The sequence below is a fragment of the Artemia franciscana genome, chromosome 7 (assembly GCF_032884065.1).
Source record: "Artemia franciscana chromosome 7, ASM3288406v1, whole genome shotgun sequence".
In the NCBI taxonomy this organism is placed as follows: domain Eukaryota; kingdom Metazoa; phylum Arthropoda; class Branchiopoda; order Anostraca; family Artemiidae; genus Artemia; species Artemia franciscana.
In genome coordinates, this window is record NC_088869.1 from 41,672,262 (window position 1) to 41,699,519 (window position 27,258).

The following is a 27,258-nucleotide window of genomic DNA, read 5'->3' on the forward strand; positions in this document are numbered from 1 at the left end:
GTTATCGATACGCCCTATTCGCAATGAGATTTTATTAATACCGAAAATTACCTAGCACTAATTTTAAGCCAATCAAAATTTTCGTACGATTGTTAAGCCAATCAGAAAATTCTACGAAAAATCGGATTGGCTCGAATCATCGCTAGCTAAATCTCGATATTAGCAAAGTTTGATTGTGCAGTCAGATTAAGATTTCAATTAAAAAATATAAAGAGCTATTGCATTACAATTAACATGAAAAAACTAACAGAAGTGAGCCTTTTACTTTTAAAATACAGTTGTTCACTTGTAACGGTTTGCAAAAACAATAACTATAACCTAAGAAATGTTCCGAAAATATTTTGACTTCATTGCACTTAATTTTTTTTATCTTGACAAAAAAAAAATATATGAAATTTTGAATAGGTCAACATGCCTGGAATTAATAAAATTTGAATGCGTATTCTCCCGTTTTTTAATTTGGATCTTTTTTGTGAGCTTATAAACTTAGTATAAACCTACAAAAATTATTATAACTCTTTTATTATTAAAAAGGTGATTACAAATATTATTACAAAAGTTTATTATAAACCTGTAAAACATCAACTTAAACTGAAGTTTGCAACTAACATAAATACTTACACAGAGTCGAGGTTGGTTACACATCATGCTCCAAAACGGAAAACTGTCTTGTAGAACAGCGCAATTCTCCCAACACTGAAAAAAAGAATAAAAATTCAAGTATTTCTACCAATAACCCAAATTTAAAAGACATTTTTTCTTTTAATCTTTTGTGAAAAGAAATCTCGAAAGACATTATTCTAACTACAAAATAATTGTCTGCTTCGCAAAACTTCCTAAAAATAGCATAAATACATAACTATTGATTGTCCGAATTTTTAAGTTTTCTAACGTTCGCTTAGTTAGGGGAGGAAGGAGGGGTCACTCTTAACTGAGGCGTCACTACAGTGACAGATAATGAACAAAAAATTACCTTTACCTGTGTTACAGGCACTTGTAGAAAATTTGTTCCGTAGCGGGGTTGTCATTACGAAGGGACAAATTAAAAAGAACAATTTACATTGAAGGCATAAGAAATTAGAAGGAAACCATAAAATTTGGGGGGGAGAAGGCTCGGGTACAAAGGTTCCCAGTCTCTGTACGCGCAAACTGTACCTTAGATTAAATATTTTCAAACATGGTTAAGCTGCAATGGATTTCACCGAGACCCCTTACTTAATAAATAGCCTAATAATACTTTGTATCCAAAAGTACTTGCCATGCTGTGCGGTAAATTTCAAGCTCAAAATGGCTTAGCGAACAGAGACGACATAATTTAAGCCGTTAGGGGTGCCAAATTGCTTTCTTTAAATATAACTGCCTAAAAATAGCCCTCAAACAAAAATTAACCTAAATGATACTTCTTCTCAGAGGATTTAATGCGAGTGGGTTTGAGACTAACATTAATTACGGTGTAATTTTCTAAATTTCAATTATTATGAAAGACACAGGAAAAGGTTAACAAATGAAAGCCGCATTTCGTTTTTAAGTAATTAGAAACCCCATGCTGAGAATACATAATTACTAATTAGGATGCAAGGTAGGCTAACAAAACCAGATCGAAAAACTTGCTTTTTTTGCCTAATCTTCAACTAATAGTCTTTTATTAATAAAGCTTGGGATAATAGGCGATTCAAGCTACCCCAAGGCTTTTTTTGCTGGAGAGAGGTGCTGAGTAACCAAGAATGTGTGTTTTGTGAGATTTTTCGCGAGAGAAGGCTCCTTTAGTTTGATGTTAGAAAAGAAGTGCTTGTACCCTGTGTCTGTCCTATGTAGCTTATTTTTTCTTCTTTTTCGTCTTCTTTCAGCAGTACTAAAAGCAAAGACACTAAGCAATTCCAAGAGTTAAATTCAATATATCATGTGGCATACTGATAATACAAAAAACGTATTTTGATGAATAAGAAGGCACGATTTTCTCCTTTTTTAATTTTTGTCCAAGACAAGTACAGATACAGCAGGAAAGGGTCCATAATCCCCTTTTTTATACCCCGCATGTTAAGATTTTTGTTTCTTGTGATTTCTTACAAATTTTTGGTGTAAATCCTGAGTTTTTTGCTTCTTTTCAACTAGAGGCTTACCCTCCTTCTCCCCTTCCAATAGAATATGACTATACTTACGTATCGAGCTTGAGACCTTGAGTTTCAACACCTCATTGAGAGGATTTATCTTTAAATCATTGGGTTCTCGCTTTGTCAAGAACTTGAAAGTAATTTTCTTACATTCAGTCAAGGAGCAGTTAAATAAGTTTCAACCCATTAGATAGTCACAACTGAGCAGGTAACACCACATAGACGTATTTGGATATGGGTTATGCACTGAGCAGATAAAAAACGTGAATGATCAGTATTCTATACATTTCTTTGGCCTTTTCTCCTCCTAGGAATATAATTGGACCCGACCTCTGTTTAGGCTCCTTGAAAGTCAAAACTAAGGGCTTTTGACTTCCCCTATTGGTATGTTTGGTCATACGCCTATCTTCAGGCACTGATCAAATACTTCCCTCACTTTTGCCTCAACATTCAAACTAGCTTGACGAAAACGACTAATGTCAGTGAAATAAGAAGCGAATGATTGGTTTCTTTCAATTAGAGATTTTGGTTCGTTCCTTACAACTAATAAGTAATTTTGTAATCCGAGTAACCTCAGTTTCTACGCCAAGATTCAACTTTGAAATTCAATCTTGGCGCTTGAAACAAAAAACACACGATTTCTTTAGAATGATAAGAGATATCAATTTCCAGTTGAGCTGCAGTGATCTTGTTGCATAGGGTAATATCTGCAATGTCTTATGATGGTGATGGACCGATCGACTTACAAATGAGCCAATGTACATTAGGAAAGTGAGCACAGACAAAAATTTTGGAGGAATAATACCACTGTCTAGGAGGGAAGTTAGAGTTGAAACCCGTTTCTAAAAGTACGAAATAGGTGCACCGGCCTTGCAAGAAACCTCGAAAAGCCTACGATGGGCTGTTAAGAGTTAATTAGTAAATATTTATCTTTGGAATAATTCACTATTGTATCAAATTCTCGTCGATGATGAATTTCTCAATGCCATCTGAAAACTGACACCCCACTTATGCATTTCCCAAACCAATCCACTTGTATTGTCCCGCATCACGTTCGCGAAGCCATATACGTATTCTACTACAACGGACAGATCTACTTGTGGATTCAGGTGGCTTAAATGTTTTTGTTGTGGTTTGGCAGTCCAAAATCAAAAAGTAGTGTACTGCAATAGTGGATGTTTGTTTTAAATAAACGGAATTGTTTTCACCAGAATCGAACCCACGGCTTCCTGAATTCTTGATAGGTGTCATAGGACTAAACTATGGTGGCTTGTCAGATACCATTATCCACCGAAATGATTAAAAGCAGGGACCCATCGATATAGAAAACACCAGGCATGTACGCAAGAGAGGAGGGGTAACCCTTGAAACCTAAATTTTCTTATTTTTCTTGGCATTTCTTTGATGGTCAGTCAATCCTCTGTACATTTTACAGTGACAAAACCTACTGATTATATTCATTTGGTTTAAAGGCGCAAAATCTTTGCATTTTCTTGGTAATTTTATGTCTTAAAATGTGAAACCATCAAATGTTAATCCACCCCACCATGTCAGAGGCCCGAAATCCTGAGATAATATTCTTCACAATAGTAAATCTGAGGCAGCAGAAAAATAGCTTGCACAATTGTGTCGCCCTATTTCGCAACAAATTCTCCGCAATGATATGCACATTGGAGAGAAAGAGATAAGATACGGGAAAGCTGAATTGTAACCATAGCTTCGTCAGTAACTCCTTTCTCTTTCTATTCATTATGAAAACTACAAAGCCTTTTGCATTGTTATGCTAAAATTCTGTAGTAAAACGCGCATAGCATTTTGGAGCAATAGTTGCACCAGTATTGAGTTAAATACCTACAAAAGCATTGTATTTTTTGTTTGTTTATGTTTTCGAAAATAGGCTTACCATTACTCAATACCAAATTAAAATTTAGTTTTCCTAGTTTTGGATACTATAGTGTATTCACAGTTTTAACTTCTTAGACTCAGTCAGTAGATAACAATGGAAACTCACCATAAAACAATCAGGATCTTGGAGACACGTATCATCCAATTTCCCTTGCTTCACAAACTGGAAAAGAAAGCTTAGTTAAAATAAACGATTAGAAAAATCCATTGTGAGCAAAATTCAAACTGATGAATCTTAAATTTGTGGATAATAAGATTTTTCCAGTTCCCAATATTTAGGCTCCAATTGCTTTATTAAAATTATAAGAGAAGGCACAAGTGATGAAAACTAAAACCGTCTTAGCAGTCGAGAGCTTTATTTTCAGTTCTCCTTAGGTCGTAGTTTACATCTTCTGAATGTGAACAATGGTGAATTTTCTATTAAATGGCGTAATCCCGAGTTTTTCTAGTCTTGAAATATCCAAAATCTTTGCTCTTGCTCACGAACACGCACGTAAGGTTTTTTTTAGGGTGAGGAACTTGAAAAAAGTGAAAAATAATTCAATTGGATGGGAAAAATCAAAAATGAAAGGGGTAAGTGTCCCAAATCTCAAGACTTCGGGGCATCATTGGCCCGAAGACCCATACCCCTGCAGTTGCCGGCTCCAAAGGATAAACAAAGTGAAGGCTCTGAGGGCAAAGTTGTCATTTATTTTGTTAATCCCAATTACTTTTATCTCTGTGTAAATATATGCCCTAAACTTGCAAGAGAAACAGAGTATACATTTATTACTATTTCTACCTTTTGTAGAGTTTTCACGAACCATTTCCATTAGCATATGTTTTTCTTGAGATACTCATTAATTTAAAATGACTTCGGTTCATGGCCATACCCAGAGACGGTACATTAAATTCTCCCCCCCCCCATAAAGAAAGTAAAAACAGGACATAAGAGCGAACAAGTAAAAAAAACTTTGCACACTTAGACTCACACACCCGGCTGGGGGATCCCCTAGGAATCAAAATTTTGTATACAGTGCTGCTACTATATATAAACTAAAAGACACTAGCTTTGGCAGAACTGTTTCGAACATTGTACTTTCAATAGAATGCTCTTATGGCTAAGGAGGGGGAAGGAGTCTAATACAGCTGATTCTTTTACAAGTGGATTAACATTTGTAACTTTTTTGTAAGAGTTTTGTGGAGAGTTAGAATACCAACTCTGACTCTTGTGGTTGTAGCATAGTTTAATTCCAGGGCCATGCTTGGTAGAATATAATTTATGAGGGGATGGAGGTGCCTATTGTAATCTTGGAAGACAATACAATTAATAGCGCCAAGAAGATTCAGAAGCAAATAACGATATTCAAGCAAACGACGATATTCAAGCAAACGACGATATTCAAGCAAACGACGATATTCAAGCAAACGACGATATTCGATATTTCATCTGTTCTAAACTTATGCACCTGTAGTTTTATTGGTTCAATCAGAAAACAGTACCTAATGACTTTCATATAAATCTTAGCCATAGTTTTTTTTTTATCACTTCCATTTTCGGTATTCTATATAAGGTACAGTAAGTTTGAATTTTCTTGTAAAATGTAACTTGACTACCTGTTCATAGCTATCCAGCATAATTCTGAGATATATGAAGAATGTTATTATAAAAGAAAAATTTCTGATGTTTTTGATTCCATACGAGTTCTGTTCATCATAACGTCAAAATTGTATTTTTGTAAAATAGAAGACGTCAATAATAAACTGTGCCCAAGGCAGATATTTGAAAGTTCTTAATTCCTACCATAAAAACTCGCGCATAAGGCAACAAATACGCAACTCCATGATGACGTTCAAAGAGCCTGCGACCAACATTTCTTCCGAAAATAGAGCATCCTTCTCAAAGCACAACCCTAGAACTCCTTTCTCCCATCTATTTCTATTACACAATGGACGGGGGGAGTAACTTAACACCAGATGTCATAAGAGTTGTACAATGCCCATAAAGATCATCCGGTATTAATACCTATGTCTTCTACATAAAATTTTCTTGTTATGTTAGGAAGTACTTGTTTACTATAAACAGACCGTCAGGTTTTGAAACACCTTTGAAATGCCCATAAGCCTTGGATAGGTTAGATATAATGATGGTATATTACTAATGAGCTGAACTATCTACAATAATTCAATTAAAGTAGAGACGACTGAAGTTCATATGTCAATAAATTCAAACACGCAAGTTCACACTTGTCATACAAGGTGATTCTAGTTAAATAAGACCCCTCTCACTTCAATAATTTTGGTACAAGACAAGCGTCTTGGAATTTTTCAAGAATCCACGAAAATAAGCAACAATAGCAAAGGGGCACCTCTGCCTATCATATCATTTACAATGGGACTTAGGTAGCACTCGTAAAGATTTCTACTTGAACTGGTTTGAATAGGGGCAGTCGTGCGAATAGTGAAATTCACAAAAGCCCGGTAGCTAATTTTGACATTTTAGAAATGTCTTATGTTAGGTCCTGTCAGCAGATTTTGTAAGGAAGGAAGGAAACAACAGGAGGCGAAGGTGAGAAAATTGGAAAGGTCTTATCCGTCGAATGGAATCCAATATGCTTCATTGAACAAAGCATGGATCTATTATATACCCAGGAGTTTTGAATGCTTTGAGGACGCTAATACCTAAATCACAGAAATTCTCAACCCTTTTTCCTAAACCTACCCAAGAACTATTGACTATAGTCACTGATAAATAGACTAGCGTCTACTGTATCCAGAGAGAATAGAAGACAAGGGATAAATATATATATATATATATATATATATATATATATATATATATATATATATATATATATATATATATATATATATATATATATATATATATATATATATATATATAGAAAATATATTTAAGCCACTTTAGAAAGAAAATCAACTCTCTGTGACAGTATTCTTTTTTAAGAACTCATTAAGACTTCGAGCACAGACAAGGGTGAGATAGTTCCTATTTATTCTCAAATAGGAGGATATTGTAGGCTGGGAGTGGAGTAATGAAACATAAATATGCGAATTGTCGAAAAAAATATAGGGATAAAGCGTAATTTTTGGGTGATTCAGTGAGGACGAGAGGTTTAGGTCCAAGTTCCCTGCTCATGCATTATTGCTTACCCTAAAAGTTTAAAGTAATCAAAAGTAATATCCCATCAATACGATAAAGAGAAAAATTATCAACAATATTAAATTTGGGCTACACTTTTGCTTCAATTTCAAGTTGGGACTAAGTTCGATTTTTATAATTTAGCGATATCCCATAAAATGAGTTTTAACTAAATATTCTTTTGCATTTCTTCCTCCTTTTTGTTTGTTTTTGAGAAAAAATTGCAAAACTTCCAGTATCACTATGACCTGAGACAAAACAAACCAATTTTTTCTGGTATTGTGGAATTTCTATTCTAGGGATTTGTTCCGTTGAGAGGCTTTCACATTTTTTTTTCTAGCAAGACTTCCATGTCTAGCCAGAGATACATGTGGACACAATTAATTAGCATCAATGAAAAACACAGTGAAAACAGAATCTTCCTGATCGGTAGAATTTAGGATTATAGACAAGAGTTCTAGGTCATAGAACTTAATGCATAGCTATAACCGAACCTACATGTGAACAGGAACTATCTGATTATTCATGTGTGCACAAACACGTGTCTAGACTGGTAATTTAACTAGACACGCATTAAACACCACTTACACATTTTATTCCGACTTTGCGTTATTTATCCCAAGAGGCGAAAACTTACTACCTCCTCGCGTACACCTCGGAATGCCAAGTGGGCCACACAGTTCTGCCACGCTTGAAACATTTCCTCCACGCTTGCCATAGTCCTCAAAACACTTGACACACTCCCCAAATCGCTTGGCATATTCGCTAACATTGTTGGCACAGTTCCGCCACTCATCACCTGGTACACATGATTTCTGAGAGAACAACCCCTCAATTTTTCTCTAATCATGGTTTAATTAATATTGATTTTGCCATAGTCTTAGTCCATTGCTCGATCAACTTTGACATGCAGCCAAAGAGTATGGGTAACTACAATTATGCAAGTTACCCATACTCTTAGAATTGCGGCTTTAATACCAAGTGAGTGTCCAATGCTCATCGGTTTTGAGATAAGTAAAAACAGAGTATAAACTCGTTTGAAAGCCCGGTTTCTAAAATGAAAAGTTAAGCCTACCGTGCATAATAAGAAAGACGCCCTTTTAACATTAGAACTGCAACTTAATGCACTGCGTTGTATAAAACTATAAATATTAAATAACTGCATTTTAAAAATAGAAATTAATTTCTGCTGCACGATTTTGTATCAATAAAAGGACACAAAATCAAAAACATAAATATAAAACAAAATTTAATTTTTAACAGCGAAAGTAAGATTTAATTAACATTAGAGTATAGTAGAATTAAACAAATTGCTCAGTATTATGGCAAATAAATTTCGAAGAAGAAACCAAATTAAAAAGGGACAAAAACATAGATAGCAATTTATTTGACAATAAAGGCATTATTTCATAACAGCAATCTTCTAAAGGTGTTATTCACTCTCAGGGGTTAGCTGCATCATTAAATCGTTGTATTGTTTAGCACTAAAGCCAAAACCATAGCCACTATTAATATCGTGAACAATTTAATTGGTCCTATATTAAATTTAGAATCCATTTTTTCTGATACTAGTATATTTCCAGTTTCCTATATTTAACCGAAATTCCTGATTTTATTTTGGAAGGATCCGTTCTGATTTTACCTCAAGGTTCAATACAACGTCAGCCATCCAAAGCAATGACGGATCCAGGGGCGGAGGGACCCCCCCAAAGATTTTACTGCCTCCTTCATTTCTTGTTTTTTATATTTTTTTTACTCTTTTTTAGAATGAATTTGTCAATTTGGTCAATTATTGACACCTTTGTCACATTGCCCCCCCCCAAGATTTTTTTCATTGGTCCCCTTGTCACATTGGGCCTACCCCAAGATTTTACTCTAGATCCGCCCCTGATCCAAAGGTAAAATCACGTAAAGGGTATTTGCACTTTCACGATTATAAAAAATCGTGGGGTGAGGTCTTTCCCAGTTTATAAAGGTTTATGATATAGGTATAGTTTACAATGGTACTGAATACCATGTTCACTGATCCTGGAAGTTAAACTTAATAAAAACATTAAATAAAAATCAATAAGTGGCCTTCTAATATGTCAATTAGGTCTTCAATTATATTACTTGCAGTAGCGTGGCAAAGGTAGATGCCACTTTCATCATGGCAGTTAAAAAGTGAGATGGCCCGAAGAATGACCCTGGGGACGGGTTTGAGTAAAATTATTGGAAACGGGGAAGGGGACAAGAGAAAATATCTGAAAATTTGTCTCTAAATCTAGAACCCGTTACCCTCAATGTTAAAGTAGGTTTATTGGAAGAAAAAAAAGAATCAGATCATTTGGAGACAAAGTAAAGGGAATAAAAAATGGGTAACTACGTAATAAATAGACTACAGGACCCACGACGGTGCATAAAATAAGCTATACATCACATGTATATTGTTAAAAATTAAATTATTTGTACTGAAGGTACTATGATATTGTGGGCGTTGAATTTAAGGTTCATAGAACGTCTTACGTAGATAAGTCTAAGCACTCCTGTATCAAATAAAAAGAAAAGAAAACAAAAACATATATGCTTACAGGAAATATATGTTGTCAACAGCGAGTTGAAATCTGTTTAGCAGATAAATTTCTTTTAATTTTTTACCACACTACGAATATGAACATTCTAATCTTATAACGCATAATAGTCGTTCCCTAGTTAATCCCTCCTTCATTGGATGAGTTAGATTTATCCAAAAAGGGATTCTGGCTACGCCCCTTCAATCAGGTTTTCTTACTATGAGAGGTGTACTTAATTTAAATACATACTATTAGTCCCTTAGTAGCAGCTCCATTAAGATACCTGTCCTTTGTACTACCGGCATCATTATATCCCAGAAGGTAAATTTGGCGAGACTTGGGTAGCCATAGCAAATCGGTAATGCGACCGGTAGTCTCTTAGTGTCTACCCCACGCCGTGTCAAAAGCACTACGGGGTTACCTCGTGTTTTGAAAAGATTTCTAAGCATAAAGGTCACGCTTTGGTCCTCATAAATGATACTGAACAAAAGAACGAATAAAGACCAGACAGAACGAATAAAAGATCTTAAGAGGAATTTCGTTGGAAAAGTAAAACTGAAAAATCCGTTTATTATAGTAAAATATGTTAAAGAACAAGAATGATTAAACTGAAGGACAAAATTAAACTGAACATAATTAAATCAAATTTTTAGTTCTGAAGAGTACATAAAAAACAACGAAGTTCATGAGTCTATGAGTTTACGAGACTATGAGTCAAAATTTGTATTCGGTCATTGGCTTTACTTCCCCACAGACTCGGTTTAACTTTAAAATTTTGACCGAGTTAATTTTTTTTATTATTATTGGTGCATTCAGAAGTTTGCAGAAAGAACCTGTGCCCAAACCCTGGATCGACCAAAAAAATCAGGAATATAAGATCCAGAAAGAACTTCGTGCTGTGGCGCTCAAAAGAGTCAGTTAATATAGCTTGATTAAGCTTGCAATACTATTTCTATTAACTTACTTCCTACAACCTTTTGGATCGGTCTTATTGTACAGAAGAAAGAAAACAGTAACCCAATAACGATTTGGGAAAATTAACGGCTCATATAATTTTTTGAAATTTGAAAGCGTTTCATAAATATTTAAAAATACTCCCTCAAGGACGTGGGTGGGGATTTTGGCTCAGTTCGTCTTCTGTCAGAACGTAGCTTTACACTCCCTCTGAGGCGCTTTTCTAGGAGCCAATGAGTTTTCTACAGGGTACTAACATCGCCTAGCCTAATCCTTAAAGCTGTTTCCGTGTCCCCTCCTCAAAAGATACTTGGGAGTCTAAATTCTATCATCATGCGTTTTAATAGATGTTGCAAAGTTTTCTCATACAAACATGGGATTTGCACATAACTGAACTCCAATTTTCAAGATTTAGTTTTTGTATCCTTTTACATTCCAGGTATTATTCCATGTATGTATACTTTTTACATACATGCCGTCTGCTTTATCTTTTACAGAAAAAAAAAAAAAAATCCCGAATCAGGAATTAAAAGACAACTTCTCTGCCTTACTAATAAGAGTTAATCTACAACTTGAAAAAAAGTTGGACGTTTTACATCTGAATTCCACTAATTTCGATGTTCATGTGTTTAAATAATGGCTAAAAAATATATTTACTAAAACAAAAATATCATCAATCGGCAAGATCGTATCTACTGGGGGAGGGGGGTCAACAGGGTTTGACCCCCCCCCAAATTTAGCTCAATTCGTCAAAACATAAGAATACATAAAAATGAATTTTTGAGACTCTCACCAGAATTAATCTTGGGTGCGCTCATGCCTTACGGTTAAAAAGTTATGACCTGTTAATGGTAGAGAATCTAGTGATGACTCATTTTTAGCAAAATATATTTTACCAAATGTAGTTTGAGTTAGTTTCCAAACCTACCTTACACTTTCTTCCTTGTTTTCGCCGTCTATAAAATTAGATTTAATTTAAGAGGTTTTCTAGTGAGAAGCCTTTCCTGAGACATGTGGAAAGAAGGCTTCTTGATAGATAAAAGCATGAAGCCTTTAGTGGGAGAATATATATATATATATATATATATATATATATATATATATATATATATATATATATATATATATATATATATATATATATATATATATATAATAAATAGGACAAGAAATCTACGACTCCAGCGATACTGGAATTCTTCAATTACAGTATATGAAAGAAATAAATTACAACAAATCATGGGCATCAACAGTGTTTTTAATCAGAAAAATGTTGGCTTATTAGCAAAGGCTTAATCTGGTCAGCCGAAAATTGATTCGGATATTAGAAGGTTGATTCTTCGGCACTTGTCTGTTAAAAGAAACAAACCCAAGAAGTGAAGTTCAGTTACTCGTTGTGAAATATACGAAAACAAATTGATAATACAATACTTAAGAAACAAAATTATGGAAACTAAGACAAAGAATTATGGAAAACAGGCCGCGCAGAACGCAATATATTAAACACCCAACCTAACCCCTAACCACCTCTATATATTAAATATTTAAGTCAAATATAGCTAAATTGTATTTTTTTTCTCACTCAAAATAAGCAAATCATTACTGATTTCGATGAGGCAAACCGGTTATTGTTAGGTCTTACACAGCGCAATTCTTGAATGTGTTTCGTTTAGTCTTAGTTCCAAACTGAAGGGTATCCTGAAATGGTTTCAAAACCTGTACGGTCATTATTAAAAAAAAAGAAAAATATTGACAATACAACAGCCAGTGCATGGGACGCTTTATGCATAATAAGTATCAGATTCTTTGCAATTTCTGATTTAGACAATTCTGTCTTTTGCAACTTCTATTGCGTTTGCTTTTTTAGTCAAATTATTTCTCCATCGTCAGCTTTTTTGGAAATTTTCCGTTAAAGGAGCACCATTATTTATAATTTTTTTAATTTTAAAACCGTTAACTGGCTACCACTAACATTCTAGTTCTGGAAATAGTTTATTTAATTAGTAAATAGTAAACATAAAAAAAGACATCTACATTTAATCTCAAGGATAAAAAAAAACCTAACCTGACATTACATTCATTTGCTACCATAAGAATATTCGCTGCGGTTAGGTTTGAGGGACCAAAGCGGCCTGGTCTTCAGATAAGTCTATGCCTACTGGTATTGGTAGTAATCCCTTAACGAACAAATTCAATTTTTTCTTATTATTTGAGTTCGTTCGTTTACAAGCCAAATAGAGGCTCACAGGGTTGGGAAACATAGCAACTCATGCTTGTGCCCCTCTCCAAGGAGAAAAAAAATCACAAGATTTTATAGTTTTTTTATAATAGGCTATATACAAACACTCGAATTGTCACATGTTTTGTCTTTTTGTCAAAGTTGTACCCCCCCCCCCTTGAAACTAAACCCTGCATTCGGGCCTAGTCAGCAACCTTTCTTAACTTTATACTCTGTCATGAATCATTTCATCAACTATATTATAAAATCATCAAAATCAATTATAAAATTTAAATTATCAGTGCAACTGTCTATTACCTTTCCGCCTCTACTGGTACGACCCTCTGTGGGCATTTAACCGCAAGTGTGCCTAGTATGCATCCCTTTAATCCCCTACAGAGAATTTTTCCAAACATAAAAAAGACCTTACGCCCTGTCAGCCCAGCCAATTACCATTTGTCAATATTAATTATGGTTTCAAGCCTAAAGATTGCAAAAACCTTAAAAACCCTTCGGATGTCCATCTGAATGGATTTAATTTTCTATACAGGGGCCAGGACATGAATAGATGTTCATGGATTATGCTGCAGGTAGCCGAATATGCCTTAAAGCTTTAAAATGTAATCCATTTGCATGTAAAGGTATAAAGCCGATCCGTTTAGGTGAACCTTTTTTTTTTCATGTGGGACTATATAGGGGAATATTTTTAAACTAATCTAATGTAGTCCCTATTCACGGAGGAGCTCAAGGGCAATCATTAGAATAATAAGGTATAGATCTGAATACGGATTGTTTTTCCCATGGACAACCGGGCCACAAAAGACGACCGGGGCACAGGGAATATAAATGACGACCGGGACACTCAAAGAGAAATTACAGACCGGGACACCGGGACACAAATGACGACCGGGACACAGGGAATATAAATGACGACCGGGACACTCAAAGAGAAATTACAGACTGGGACACCGGGACACACATGACGACCGGGACACAGGGAATATAAATGACGACCGGGACACAAGGACACGACTACAACGGGGACGCTGGGGGGCACAGGGGGGATATATAAATGACGACGGGGACACAGGGAATGTTCGATTAGCAATCACCATGAACAAAGCTCAAGGGCAATCATAAGAATAATGAGGTATAGATCTGAATACGGATTGTTTTTCCCATGGACAAATGGCGACCGGGATACCGGGACACAGGGAATATAAATGACGACCGGGACACTCAAAGAGAAATTACAGACTGGGACACAGGGACACAAATAACGACCGGGACACAGGGGATATAAATGACGACCGGGGCACAGGGACACAGCTACAACGGGGACACCAGGGGGCACAGGGGGATATATAAATGACGACCGGGACACAGCGAATGTTCAATTAGCAATCACCATCAACAAAGCTCAAGGGCAATCATTAGAATAATGAGAGAAATTACAGACGGGACACCGGGACACAAATGACGACCGGGACACCGGGACACAGGGAATATAAATGACGACCGGGACACTCAAAGAGAAATTACAGACCGGGACACCGGGACACAAATGACGACCGGGACACAGGGAATATAAATGACGACCGGGACACTCAAAGAGAAATTACAGACTGGGACACCGGGACACACATGACGACCGGGACATAGGGAATATAAATGACGACCGGGACACAAGGACACGACTACAACGGGGACGCTGGGGGGCACAGGGGGGATATATAAATGACGACGGGGACACAGGGAATGTTCGATTAGCAATCACCATGAACAAAGCTCAAGGGCAATCATAAGAATAATGAGGTATAGATCTGAATACGGATTGTTTTTCCCATGGACAAATGGCGACCGGGACACAGGGAATATAAATGACGACCGGGACACTCAAAGAGAAATTACAGACTGGGACACAGGGACACAAATAACGACCGGGACACAGGGGATATAAATGACGACCGGGGCACAGGGACACAGCTACAACGGGGACACCAGGGGGCACAGGGGGATATATAAATGACGACCGGGACACAGCGAATGTTCAATTAACAATCACCATCAACAAAGCTCAAGGGCAATCATTAGAATAATGAGAGAAATTACAGACGGGACACCGGGACACAAATGACGACCGGGACACCGGGGCACAGGGAATATAAATGACGACCGGGACACTCAAAGAGAAATTACAGACTGGGACGCCGGGACACAAATGACGACCGGGACACAGGGAATATAAATGCCGACCGGGACACAGGGACACAACTACAACGGGGACGCCGGGGGCACAGGGGGGATATATAAATGACGACGGGGACACAGGGAATGTTTGATTAGCAATCATCATCAACAAAGCTCAAGGGCAATCATTAGAATAATGAGGTATAGATCTGAATTCGGATTGTTTTTCCCGTGGACAATTATATGCTGCATGTTCAAGAGTCGGTAAACCTGACAATCTATTTATATGCACAGGCTGTTGGGTGGCGCGAAGCGCCACCCCAACAGCTAGTATATATATATATATATATATATATATATATATATATATATATATATATATATATATATATATATATATATATATATATATATATATATATTTGCTTTTTTACGCCTGAAAGCAAGCGAAGTTTTCTCAATGTAAAGATTTTATCCAAACAGGTTTCATTAAAAAGTAACTGCTTGTTTTGCCTCGGAACTTGTACTTGTGCATCTTTAGACGGGGATCTAGACTTGTCCATCTTTAACTCTAACAAAATGTAATGAAAAAATGTAATGATAAAATGTAATGTAATGAAATGTAATGAGTGACCTATGTGCACCTCAGCCCATGGATAACCAGACACAACTCATTACATTTATTCCTGGTAAAAAGAGTTCACGAGTCAATCCAATACATTTGTAATTTGATGTATCTTTTTCGATGGCCTAAGTTTAAGGCAGACTCAGACACAAATCCCACAGTCAAGTATCCTTACACAATCCCATAATTTATTGTTATTTTTAAAGACTCAAGTCCGTAACTTGTAAACAATTTTTCACTTCTGTTGCTGAAACAAACTCACGTGCAAACACAACAAACTCTCTTTAAAAATACCAGCTTATGTAATTGACAAAACATAACTTTTAACAAAACCAGTTCATAAAAAATAGAGATGATTTCTCTCTAAAGATTCCTCCCTGGAATTAAGAAACCTCGCAGCAGGCTACCTTCGATTCTTTAGCACGAAGTGTTGCAAATTTACGTCTAATGTGCGATTTCATTTTAATTTTCGAATTATAATTCCTCATACTTAATATCCAAGATCACTTAAAGACCAAGTAATTCTTCCTTGAAATTGATCAATAAAATTATAACGATATTCTCAGGACCAATGAATCTGATTTTTCATTGTGTTTTCATGATATCGTATAAAAGGAATAGAGAAAAACAAGACTGAGGAATTGAACAATTTCTGTCAACTTTATTGTCTATAAAAATCTGCAAGATATAGCAAAAAGAGGATATAAAAGGGAACATGCAGGAGACTCTGATAAAAATATACGTTTCCAAATCCAGCACTAATACACTCATGGGAATTTTCTGAAAATTACCTTAAAACAATCATAAATTTTAAATTTTCTCATTCTTTAATTGTATTACTTCACAATACATGAAGGATAAATATACAGTCTTTTCTATGTATTAAAACTATATTTTTCAATAGCACGACTCCTTTCTTCTTATTATTTTACGACGAACACTAATCAATTCGGGAGGGGAAAGTCAACCCTAAGAATAGTGTGAATATTTATAGTGGGATGTATGTATCAGTGGGGAGTGAGGATTAAGTGAACCAATTCACTTTTAAATTGATATAATTAATATTTATGATTTTTTTAAAGTAGTTTTCAGAAATTTTGGTAACAATTATATGTTAACAAAATTACCAATGAGGGACGAGATGTCACTTTAAGGGTCCCTTTACGTGGTCAAAATAAAATTTGTGAAGTAAGCGATTAGCATATCAGGAGAGAGCATAAGAAGGCCCATCGAGTTGTGTGTTCCCATAACTGTATATCAGTAACTGTAGTAACTGTATATCTGTATATCATAATCACTGTATATCAGGAACTCAAATCTAACTTTCTGCGTTCTCACCTAAATTTTCACTAAAGACTGTCGACATAATTGACAGCAAAACCTAATTAAGAAACATATTTAATAATAAACGAATGAATTTTTTCTTGAAGATAGCGACTGTACCTTTTATTCCAATGCTGAATACGCCTAGGCAGTCGTTTTGTTTTTGTTTTTCATTTACTTTCCAATGGCTTATTTTTAGACATTCGAAACCTAACCTCCAATAACCTCATTTAATACAAAATGAAGACATAACCGACAATATAAATCTGTCAACTCTGTGATAACATTTTCCAGCAGATATAAACCTTTCTAGAGTCGCAGTATATTTTATATCTCCTGGCAAATTTTCCAGATGAACAAATCGGCTTTCAACGCTCAAAAGAAATTCGGAATGCCAACGCAAGTCCGACGTTTTGAAAAGAAAACAAGACGCCAGAAACATCGGGGCTCAATTAATTCCCGGGCCTGTCAAACGTCGCAATCTGTGCTTTTAGAAAAACATCAAACGCCATCCAGGATGAATTTGTCGCACTGTCATTTTTTAAAGATATCTTGGAACAAGTTTGGATCAACCAATAGGATTTGCAGATACTTACCTGCTGTCGTAAAAAAAGCACATTAAACTGAGAATTGCCGTATTTTGATTTAATATATCAACAAAAATTTCTTAAAAATGAATACAATGAGCAGACACGTAATTATAGCAATAAAATATCCCAAAACATACCTTGGGGCGAACATCAGCATTTTGCAGCAAAAACAGATTGTATATTTTAGCAGGATTTAGCCCTCGAAACATTGTGGCTAAGATGTTTAGGTAAAAAGTGATTAGGGAAGTCTTGATGATTTTATTTGGGCTGCAAGTATGGCTAGTTTGACATATTTCCCAAATGACGAACTAGTCTTGCTTTGTTTCAAATCAATCATGCAAATATTTTCAAATCATATGATTTGAGGGCCCTCAGTAAGTTCCCTGGGTCTGTCTCCCCATCTACTCAATAAAATTCGCAAATATTGACATCATGTATCTATTTTGACTGATGATTACACAGGAATTATTTGGGAATGGTACATATCCACAAGTGGCGGTTAGACTACTGAGACCAAGAAACATTACACGCATATTTCACAAATGGTGGACATTTTACACCTCCTTGAAATCAGCGTCATGTGATGACTTGCAATTTATATGATTAGAGGCCTAAAAAGGGAGGCTTTGGAACCGTGTCGCCTCAAAACAATCCCTGCCCTCACCCAGGGTCACTTTGGAACAATACATTTAACCTCTTTCAACTCATTATCATCAAGAGATTACTCGGAGAATGGCCTAAAATGATTATATTTTAATCGTTATCCCTGAGATCGTAATCCTAATGTCCTAGACCTTAACACACTCAGAACACTACAAACATCACAAAGTTTGTAGTTTTTTTCACCGTTTTTCACACGTTTTATTTTCACCAAAGCTGGTACTTAAGAAACCTCTGATCTTGCTAATTACATATCGGAGACAATGTCACACCGTAGACGTTGGAAATCAAAACATGTTAAGTACATACTTCGTTAATGGTAGATGTTCAACACCTAGCTGAGGTCCGAGGCATACAGTGATATTCAAAATATATATGCAGAGAGCTCAAAATGGGGCTCTTGACCCCGTACCCTTTCAGATAAGGACACTTCCACCTTTTTCCATGTAGACATGTTGTGCCTCTTTGAACTCAGAATGTATAAGGGAATTTTTAAGGAATGAATGTTTCAAATGCTCCGTTTAATTCAAAATGGTCCAAAAGGAATAAATGTTTCATCATAAAGCAGTAAAAAAGTTAGTATGACCGTTTTAAATCAAAACACTAAGTAAGTATTTTACAGATAGTTTTCAAACCTCACTAGAGATGGTGAAAAATCTGATGCCACTGTTGAAATACAAAATAACGACCCCTTAAGTACGTATTTCACAAAGAGCACTGGGTTTTTATAAAAGTGGGTAATTAACGACTTCTAGGATTGATAACGAACTTGAAGTCGGCATTAGGCTAGTCTTAGTTTCAATCAGAGTCATACAAAGATTTTGATTCTTTGTGGCTGTAAGGCACAGTAGAACTACCGAGTCCATAGTAGTAACCTCTGATTTGTCAAAAACTGGAATTGTCTACATCCTTTTACTAAAAACCATTGAGGGAATATTTAAGCCATTAAAATTCTATCATTAAAAATTATTCAGTTTGTAGAACAGCCTTTATAAGAAAAAAAACACTAAATAATCTCAAAAGGACAATTTAATTAAAACTCAAGAACAGTACTTACGTACTATACGAGAAACGCTCGAGAAGTAAAGTTTGGTTAATGCTAATGAAATATACCTAAGTAAGATAAAATATAATAGTTTCGAAACAAATTTGGGCTATATATTTGGACATTTGGGGTGGGAGGGGAGGGTAAAACATAACATATATTAAATACGTAACCTAAACAAACGTATTCTAACCAAAACTAACCAAAATATGAACTAAATATTTAATTACAATATAGCTACTATGTATTTGGTACTTTTCTATTATATAATACAAACTCGAGAACCTAACCTAGCCTAACCAAAATAGCAATTAAATATTTAATTTAATATAGATATAATATAGTTTCCCAACGATTCGAAGGTAATTGTATGGTATAGACAGCGTGAAAGCGGGTATTGTCACATCTTCGCAATACAAATTCTCGAGTGTGTATTATATGTGTATTAGATAAGTACCATGTATTTTCTACAGCTAATTGTCTGGTATTATCACCGTGAAAAGCGGGCAATGTCTCATGTTCGCGATCCAAATTCTCGAGTGTTTCTTGTATAATACTTAAGAACCCCAAAAACACCCCCCACCCAAAAACGCCCCTGTTTAAACTTCCATGATTTTGACACGTCTTACTTAAAATTCCCAAACTTCTATGAGTTCGTTTTTTTACATCTTTTCGTAGAAATTGATTTAGTTTTACTAGTCCTAAAAGCAATAAATTTACATAAATGGTTTCTTCTTTTTTAAATCACTTCCTTTCATATGTAGACTATATAAAATCGTTCGCCAAGACAAATTTCCAAGTTAAGTTATTTATGTAGTTTTCAGTAATTGTAAATCAGGGTTTGTGGTAAAATCCAACTTATTGCTGGTAAAATTTATCGAAATAAAATATTTTCAACAGCTAAAACTATTTAAATTACTTTTTTTCACTGCTTTCTTCCTTTTAAATCCATTTTTATCAAATATACAAAACGATGGCTAAAAAAGCTTTCATAATAAGCAATATATTTAGTTTTCTACATAGCGCAAATGGCACACGGACATTTTGGGCTGGGGGGTTTAAGGGTGTTGCAACACTGCCCTTAGTTATGGTGATTTTTGTTATTTTTAGTTTTCACTTCTTTATTTATAGCAATTACTGCTCGAGTTGGGTTTTGAATTTGCTCTGTACTTGTGGTAAAAAAAAAAAATTAGCTTTCAGTTAATTTTATATTTGATTATTTATATCTAGTTAATTTGGTTATTTTTTATTTTAATTTATATTTAGTTAATTTGTTTTTAGTTGAAGAACGAAAACAATTTAAAACAATTTTGCACCGTAAAGCCAGAAAGGTGACTTTACAATAAAGGTGAGTCAGAAAGTACATGTGACAAGTTTAAAAATCATTAACTTTTGTAAAATCGGCAACATTTTCCTCTATCTTCCAACTCAAACTGTATAGTAGTAAACTAATTATTATTAATTTTGATTTGCATCATGAGTCATAAAGAGAAGCTTTCGGTATGATTAACAATCTGTCTATTTTGCTATACCTTTTCCAATCCAACCTTCACTAATCACAATAGTAGGCGAACCGGGCATTTACGCGGGGGAGGAGGTATTCATACCCGCACTCATTTAAAATCCTGGTATGTATGGTTCTTCTTGTCTATGTTTTTCCCAGTTTGATCAAATTCAAGCTATTCCCCCAGAAATTTCGGCCCTCCAAAATAAATTTCCGTCTTGTGTTTAAAGAAGAAGAAAATAGCAAAAGTTGGATTGTAAAAGGGACTAATAAAACAAAAATATGAAACATAATAAGGCCAAAGAAAAGTTCTTAAACCATTTTCAAATAAAAAGGAGCCTGTATACCATTTTCATTAAATTTACTTTAAATCCCCAAGGCTGGTATACGTCCCAGCTTTTCATCTTCGGTTCGCCTCTAACTCAAACGAATTCTAATTTATATTCCTCCTTTGAAAACGTATGTCATCTTCCTTCTGTCATACAGTGAAAAGGTGTGTCATAAAATAAAGGACGCTAAAACTGATGAATTATACTTTAGCGCAATAACCGCATTTCTTCTCTGATGCAAAGAAGCGTTTATCTTAACATATCTTATAAAACATGCCATTTTACCTTATATGATAGTATTTATTTGACTTGCAGAAGCACGGAATACTTTATTATTGTTTTTTTTTAGTTACACAGAAATTGAATTATGTATGCTTTGCAGTAAGAAAACCCTGTATATAAATCCAACATCTATAAGATTATATGTCCGTTTTTGTTTATACTGTATATGATGGTTTATCCGCTTATCAGTTGTGGGAATATGCAACCTCAGCTTGCGAGAGAGAGAAAGACGGGTTTATTAATATAAATAAACAAAACAAAACAAGCAAATGGCCCGAAGCAAAGATTGTTTGAGCTTACAACCCCAATACACATACAAACAAAAACAATACGAAAAATGAGAGGAAAATAAAAAAATAAAAGGAAAAAAAGAAAAGAAAAAATATTCAATTACCCTCCCTTTCGATCGATGTGGGATTACACTTCAAAAAAGACAAAAAGGACGAAACAAAAAGACACTAAAACCACTTGACCAGTATCGCCTAAAACAAAGCCAACATCTTGGCTCCACTTGAGGTCCACTCAACTATCAAAACCGTAAATATTAAGGCAAAATAGCTTGAATTCCCTCAAGCAATATTTGCAAAGCAATATTAACACTAGACCTCCGTTGCCTGTGCAACGGGAAGTGTTGCAGCAACTGTGCCCTGTTCCTTAGGGCACAGTTGCGGAGCAACACGTGCAACTGTGCCCTACGGGACACAGTTGCTATTTCCGGGAAATCTGAAAGAGATACGGAAATAACGTCTTATAGTTTTCTGCTTTACTTTTGATGGTCTAAACTAGGAAAATATAAAACAAACCAAATTCACCAGAAAATTTAAATTGCCCCGAGGGCATGACAAAACTTCCAAATAGAAAAACCCAAAGAAGGAATTTTATTTCGGAGAAACTATTGTAAGTTCCAGTTGTTAGGAGATCGAGACCTGTCGAACCGCGTTGGAAAAAAAATTCTAGCTGGTCCAGAACAGAAGTTACCTCTAGAATGTCGAAACTTCGGAAATTATTTCTTAGAGAACGAAGCAACTTGGTATATAGAACACTTCACTTCTTCTTGCATACTTTTCATAGCACTACTCGATAAAAATATAAGAAACATCAAAATCGAAAATTTGAGAAAATTCCAAAAAAAAATCGGAACGAGATGGACTTTTCCGGAATTATTTCCGGGAAATCTGTAAGAGCTACGGAATTTTGTGCTCCGGTTCTTGAAGAGACAAATGAAAGTTCTACATGAGTTCAGCATAACTGTATTTCTAACAAGTTTATTTCCGAAGCTAGGGTCGTCTTAACTTGACGCCAAACATCGAACGCACAGTTTCTAAGAAAAAAACCGTTTTATTTTTTTTATGGAAAACTGTTAGAAATTTTAGGAACTTCTCTGGAACTTTTTTACTCTGTTTCACGTTTCCCTTCCCTCTGAAAAATCTCAAATTTTTAACTCTTACCACTTCGGAACTACAGGTCGCTGATCACGGTGAAAAAAAAAAAAAAAAAAACTACGAAAGCAGTAGTGTTGCTCCGCAACACAGTTAAAGTTGGGACAGGGGTGAGGTACTTTGAACAGAAATACGACTTAGAAATTTGAACAAAAGTCGGATGGATACCTGCAATAAAAAAGCAGCCATGTACGCTGGAATTCATTCACCTTTCTTTAAATTTAAAAGAATACCGCCCCCAAATATGGTGTTTTATTTATGAAGGTGGATCGCGAGCAGAACCTGATATCTCACGACCAACACGTCTTCCTTAGAGTGCCAAATTTTACGTATCCATATTGCCTTGGATATTTGGACCATTTTTGTAATTGGTCCACCTTCCTAAATAAAACACCATATTTGGGGGCGGTATTCTTTTAAATTTAAAGAAAGGTGAATTACTGTTTAATTTTTCGACCGTTTTTACATCTTTTTTGGATTTCCGCCAGACAACTGTTAGCTACAATTTCTTTTGGTTTGCAAAAAAAAAACCATTAGCATGTAAAAAATATCTTGCTAACAAAGATCATTTTGGTAAGATGGTGGGAACATGGCTATATTCATTTATGGTCCAATTAAATTACGACCGTAACTAAACTATAAATATGCTTCTTCTAAAAAATGAGAATGGTATCATAATCAGCTTCCATAGAGAGAAAGAAAACCAAAACCATCATTACTAATGCGGCCATTAATTAACGGTTGCGGGTAAAAACTGGAGAGAAAGAGAAATGACAAATAGCAAAACATTTCGGGAATTGTTTGTTGATAGGTTTCACAGAATGGGAATCGGAAATCGGGATACCAATTAATCTGATGTTTATTAGCTTTTCCTTCTTCCGCCAGGAAAAAAGAGAGCAGAGTATTAGAGGCTATTGAGAAAGCCATCCCAAATCCTATTTCTGAAAGGATGTAGGACTGTATTGAAAGCCAAATATACAGTTTGGATATAAAACAAATTTGTTGAAGGTTTTGATATATCGCCACTAGCTAAGTAGATACGAGCAATTTTTTTAATGAGCTATCAAAAATCTATCTAAGATGTTCTGGTAGTCTGCTATCCCAACCCCTTAAGAAACGGCACAAAAAGTGCCAAATTTTTCACAAAATTGGCACAAAATTTTCGTGCCAAATGGCATTTGCAGATGGCAGAATTTATATAAACAACGTACATATGAGAAATAGCTTTTGAATGAGCTCTTAAACATCTCTCTATGATGTTCTAGTAACCCTCTAGGCCTGGGTAAAACAAGCAAAAAACACCGTTTTAACGTTTTTTTTAACTTTAAGTTACTATGGGGTATGAGTCGCTCTTTACTAGATTCCAGCTAATTTTTCAACCACCAAAAAGAGTTCATTACAAATTCTCCCCAGAAACTAGTTAACATTGAAATCTGTTAAATATAGTAGATGGTAGATATTTGTAAAAACCAAGTAAGTATAAGCAATAGCTTTTAATTAAGCCATTAAACATCTATCTACGATGGTATGGTTGCCTGATAATGTTTTAGTAGCTTACTGATGAAGAGAATATTTATGAGACTATCTAAGGGGGCTGGGAGGGGGAGTGTGCGGGAGGGGTTCTTGTAAACCTCCAGTCAAGGGTTCTGGAGTACAACTATTACAATAGCACCTGTTTTGCACTTCAGAGCTTTTCCACTTAAGAAGTGGCACCAAGGTATTGTTTTCAGTGCTATATCGTACTTACTGGATAAAAAAAAAAAAAAACATGTAGATATGAGCAATAGCTTTCAAATGAGTCATTAAACATAACTCTTATAAGTTCTGCTAGCCCAGTAGCCCTAGCTTTTCCTCTTGAGACATCGCACCAAAAAGTGTCGCTTTTAGTGCCGTTTGGAACTTACAGATGGTAGAATTTATAGGATGAACATAGATATGAGCAATGTCTTTTATATGAGCTAAAAAAGAATGTGTCTACTATGTTCTGATAGCCTGCTAATGCCACCCCTTGTGAAATGGCATAAAAACTGCCATCTTAGTTCCGTATGACACTTGCAGATGATGGAATTTGTAAAGAGCAGGTACATATGAGAAATAGATTTTGAATGAACCATTAAGTATCTCTATATGATGTTTTGGTAGCTTGCTACGACTGCTGAAAAAAAAAGAAAGAAAAACAGGAGACAGACCGGTGCTAGCGATGCAAAAGAGATTTTCCTTGCTGCTCAAGGAGGGGGACTGTAATTCCCCTGCCTTAGGTTTTCGACTAAGCTGATTCCAAAGGTACACTTTTTATTTTGATCTCATACCAATTTCAAGAGGTTTCAGGCTTTTTTTTCGAAATCACCATAAATCTCTTTCCGCAATAAACTTTTACTTTTAAGACGGACCGAAATAATAGATACCATTCCTGAGTCAGTGTCAGACGGCAATTTTTTTCACTAGGTAGCTTTTTTTAATACGGTTATTAACTTTTGGTTACTATGGGCTGTGGTTCTCCCTTTGCTAGTTTTCAGCTGCCACTACAGCCATGATAAAAACCAGAGTGGGATTGGCTCTTTACTGAAAACGATATGTATTTCGAGCAGTGTGTTGTAAAAAAATAATACCAAAGCCAATCAAGGTCTTCAACTAAGAGTGAGGTAATTCCCCCTCCTTCTCAAACCCTTCAGGCGGCTGACTGTCATATGTATTTTATTGAAAAGGGCATGTATTTTGAACGGTGAGGTTTTTATTTGTCAATATATTTGACAAAACATAAGAAAGAAGAAAATTACCATAATAACTAAGATTACTCTACAGACAAGAATTAACAAAAACAGATTGATTGTTAGTATAACGATACGAATTCCTGGAAGTGCCAGAAATTTTGATTCTTCAGTATTATTTTTACAATGAAGAAAAATTATATATATATACTTTTACTAAAATCGGTCTTTCGCTTAATGTTGATAAATGTGAGTATCTTTCTTTCAATGTTCCCTGTTCTCCTAGGCCTCTAATTTTTCAAAATTTTTCTATCCCTCATGTAGATTCGATCCGGTGGTTGGGTATTACAATTACAAAAAATCTCAAAACTCTTCGGGAGCGTGCTGTCTGGGATGCTAGAGTGAAAATCCAGATTGGTTACTCTAAAATTGTAGCCAATCGAGGGAAATACAATCGTATTGCCCTTGGTAAGCTTTATTCTACTTTTTCCGATCATTCTGTTCTTTACCTTTCTGGGCTTTACCCTATATTTAAGAAAAAAGATATTAGCGATATTCGATCCTCTTATTTCCGTTTCTGTAAATTTCTTCTCTATCTTCCTCTGTGGTATAAGAATCGAAAGATAATCAAAAAGTTCCATCTTCCGAACATTACTGAGAAGCTGACTGATCTACACAAAAAGCTCTCAGAAACGGCGTATCGGCGTTTGTCGCCTCACCACGGTCTGATCCGTTTGTATGATTAATGTCTATTGTTGACTCTCGTTTTTTTTTGTTATTTGTTTTTTTATTTTGTTATTTGTTTTCCGTTTTTCTTCAAGTTTTTACTCCACTATTTATCTTTTTGATGTATGTGGGTTAGAAATAAATATTAATATTATATATTATATATATATATATATATATATATATATATATATATATATATATATATATATATATATATATATATATATATATATATATATATATATATATATATATATATATATATATATATATATATATATATAGGAAGCGATTGAATTGTCACAACATGCACTTCACTATAATTCTCAAGCAACTAACATATAACTGTACCCGAAAGTCTTGGGGAAAAAATCTAAGGACCCGCGTCTTAAAAAATTTTTAATTAGAACTATGGTAAAATTTAGGCATAAATAAAAGAAAAAGTCTTTATTGGCTTTTCACTAAAAATTTCAAACGGTACAGTGCATAAAATTCGATTGAATTATTTAAAAATTTTATGATATAAAAAAATGACATTAATAGGACAGTGTATATTAATTACCAAAGAACAAATTTTCAAAAGCAAAGAAAAACCCATTTATTTCTCAGCCGTCAGCTATAATTATACCCTCTCCCTGAGAATTTAATAGAAGAAAGGGCATAAATATATGGGTGGTAATTAAAAATGAATTCGTCAAATTGGCAATTGTATTCAGAATCACGACTAAAGATTTGATAAAAATTTGCATAATTTGAACGGGTAAAGTTATTGTAAACCATACAATGTTTGGGACGGATTATAAAATATTGATATTAAAGCCCGTAAGACTTAAACATAGTACTAGGACAAACCATGAACATCTTTACAGGCACATGCTCAAGTAGGTATGCTCCCCTCCCCTCTCCAGAAAAAAAAATCACCGTACGTCCCACTGATTCAGGGACAATCTTT

General features: G+C 35.1%; 1 protein-coding gene across 1 annotated transcript in view; it reads right to left on the reverse strand.

Annotated features, from left to right (window-relative positions):
- Nucleotides 1-27,258, reverse strand: part of LOC136029316 (uncharacterized) — a 93,324-nt gene that overhangs the window by 44,415 nt on the left and 21,651 nt on the right. The window contains exons 2-3 of the mRNA XM_065707584.1: nt 4,123-4,179; nt 622-696 (exon numbers count right to left, since the gene is read on the reverse strand). Of these exons, the coding sequence (XP_065563656.1) occupies nt 622-696; nt 4,123-4,179 (132 nt within the window). The remainder of the gene's footprint in view (nt 1-621; nt 697-4,122; nt 4,180-27,258) is intronic.